The 2743-nt window shown below is 40.4% G+C and overlaps 1 protein-coding gene across 1 annotated transcript; it reads left to right on the top strand.

Annotated features, from left to right (window-relative positions):
• The first annotated feature begins 966 nt into the window (after positions 1-966).
• Positions 967-2322, top strand: NPY5R (neuropeptide Y receptor Y5). Its single transcript, XM_063135623.1, has one exon. The coding sequence runs from the start codon at positions 985-987 to the stop codon at positions 2320-2322; it is 1338 nt and encodes a 445-aa protein (XP_062991693.1). The 5' UTR covers positions 967-984.
• Positions 2323-2743: the final 421 nt, after the last annotated feature.

Genomic DNA, 2743 nt, shown 5'->3' with positions numbered 1-2743 from the left:
TGCTCCCGGGAAACCCTGTGCGTCATGTGGACACAGGGATGATCCCTGGGATATCGCCCCGTCTAGCCATGCCCATAATTTAATTGAATTTGTGGCTGCTGCTGTTGTTTACTTAAATGTCTCCTATCCCTTTCCAGCAAAATTATACCCAAGCAAGCAAATATATACCTTATGGAAGACAATGAATACAATTATTACTAATGACACAAATATAGTACAGTGTTGTGCTTGGGACAGGGCCTTTTTACATGTGGCATCCAAGATCTGGAATAACTTCCGTAGGGAAGTTCAGCTAGGCTCCCTCGCGAGATTCACTTTTAGACAGTTTTATTTCAGCAGCTTGTGCAGTTTATTTCTCTTAAATTGATTTGATCCTGCTACTGCCCTTTTAATGGATTTCAAGGTGCAATGCTATACACGTTTAGACAACAACTACAAAATCCTACAGTTCCCAGCATGTCTCAGCTAGCGTGGCTGGCTGAAGGAATGCCGGGAGTTGCAGGGTTCCTCACACACACCCCGCCTAAATAAGTACCCTTAGTCTGTTATACTGAATGAATGTAAAATTGATCCTTCTTTTTAATTGTATATTTTAATTCTCTTGTATCGTAAACAACCTTGAATATGTAATAGAAAGGTGGGATATAAGTTTTAAAATAAGTTTTATAAAGTAATTTCTCAAAGTTGATTGAGAAATCTCCGATCTTTGAAATATTTTAAAATAAACAGTTTGGATGAGATATTTTTTGGGGAATAAATTTTAAAATCCACAGTTGGGAAATACCTTAGTTAGAACCAACCCAAATGCCACAGAAAGTAATACATTTGCCATTGTTGTAGTTAGTATAAGTAAAATCATAGCGCCACATTTATTTTTGTACTAATCCGCCCCCCCCCTCCACACTTCAAAGTGTTATTTGCCTGGATGTCATTGTTACTGCAGTTGCTAATTATTCTATTTTTTACTCTAAACAGGATTTAAATATGGATTCAGCTCTCAAAGACTCTAGTAACAGGACACTTGGCTCCGAGAACATCTCTGCACCTTCAAAGGGTTCTAATTTTCCTACCTGGGAAGACTATAAAAGCAGTGTAGATGACATCCAGTACTTTCTGATTGGGCTTTACACTATGATCAGTCTTGCCGGCTTTATGGGAAACCTGCTTATTCTTGTGGCTTTAATGAAGTGCAAACAAAAAACAATAATAAACTTTCTCATTGGGAACTTAGCCTTTTCAGATATATTGGTGGTGGTCTTTTGCTCTCCGTTCACCTTGACATCTGTTCTACTTGATCATTGGATGTTTGGAAAAGTCATGTGTCATATGATGCCCTTCCTCCAGTGTGTGTCTGTCCTGGTTTCCACTTGGATGTTAATTTCCATCGCCGTAGTCCGATACCGTTTGATCCGCCACCCTCTTTCTAGCAACCTGACACTGAAACATGGTTGTTACCTAATTTTGGCCATCTGGACTCTTGGTTTAGGCGTTTGCTCCCCTTTGCTGGTTTTCCACAAGCTGGTAGATCTTCCGGATGCCCTTGGCCTAGAAGCACTAAACAGCAAGCACGTGTGTGTCGAGTCCTGGCCATCTGATTGGTACCGAATTGCATTCACTATTTCCCTGTTGCTCATGCAGTACATTTTGCCGTTGGTTTGTTTAACTGTAAGCCACACTAGAGTCTGCAAGTCCGTAAGTTCCAGATTGTCAGTCAGAGAAAACAAACTGGAAGAGAACGAGATGATCAACTTAACCCTTCATGCACCCAAGAGTCACGGGTCTCAGGGACAGCTCTTTAGTTCTGAGAGATGGACTTACACTTTGGTCAGGAAACACCGAAGGAGGTACAGTAAGAAAACCGCTAGTGTGACGCCAGAAATGTCAAGGCACCATCAGAATCATAATTCTGGAGATCTCGCTGAAACATCTGGTACAGAAAGAAGCCAGCTTTCTTCCTCCAGTAAATTTATACCAGGAATACCCATCTGCTTTGAGGTGAAACCGGGGAATTCAGAAGTGCAGGATGGGACGACAGTAGCTCGACCCATCAGTCAGGTTAAGAAACGGTCTCGGAAGGTTTTCTGGCGACTGACAGTGCTGATCTTAGTTTTTGCAGTCAGTTGGATGCCTCTTCATGTTTTCCACGTTGTCACTGATTTTAATGGCAATCTCATTTCAAATAAGCATTTTAAATTGGTATATTGTATTTGTCATTTGCTGGGTATGATGTCCTGCTGTTTAAACCCCATTTTATATGGATTCCTTAACAATGGCATAAAAGCTGATTTAATGGCCCTTATTCCATGCTTACAAATATCATGATGCTCCACATGTTCATTGGACTGTGAAATGCTTAAACCTGTTTTGGATAATGCATTGTGGCAAGTAGCGGTTGACCCTTTAATGTGAGAACAGTTAGCACAAGGCCCAGATGATTTGATGCATTTCTCCATATGCAGATATGCCAGTTAAAGGTTTGACTGGTCATTCAGGCTCATCTATGATTTCCTTCTAGGATAAATCTTCAGGCCAGACACTCATCCCATGTTTTGACATTTGTGAAAGGTACAGAAGATGCACAATCGTTAATATGGCCACTACATGCAGAAGTACAGGGTCATAGCATGAATTTCCATCCAAAGTTGCTTTAGAAGTATTTCAAGCTTTAAAAAACGTATCTGAAACTATCTAGCTTTCTGATCTTGTTAGCAAATATTAAAAACAATGCACTTTTGTTATGCGT

The sequence above is a fragment of the Elgaria multicarinata genome, chromosome 10 (assembly GCF_023053635.1).
Source record: "Elgaria multicarinata webbii isolate HBS135686 ecotype San Diego chromosome 10, rElgMul1.1.pri, whole genome shotgun sequence".
Classification (NCBI taxonomy): domain Eukaryota; kingdom Metazoa; phylum Chordata; class Lepidosauria; order Squamata; family Anguidae; genus Elgaria; species Elgaria multicarinata.
This window is presented reverse-complemented; position numbering and strand designations above follow the sequence as displayed.

Excerpts from the sequence above, each read along its gene's own strand:
- NPY5R (XM_063135623.1), top strand. The coding sequence starts at position 985 with ATGGATTCAGCTCTCAAAGACTCTAGTAACAGGACACTTGGCTCCGAG.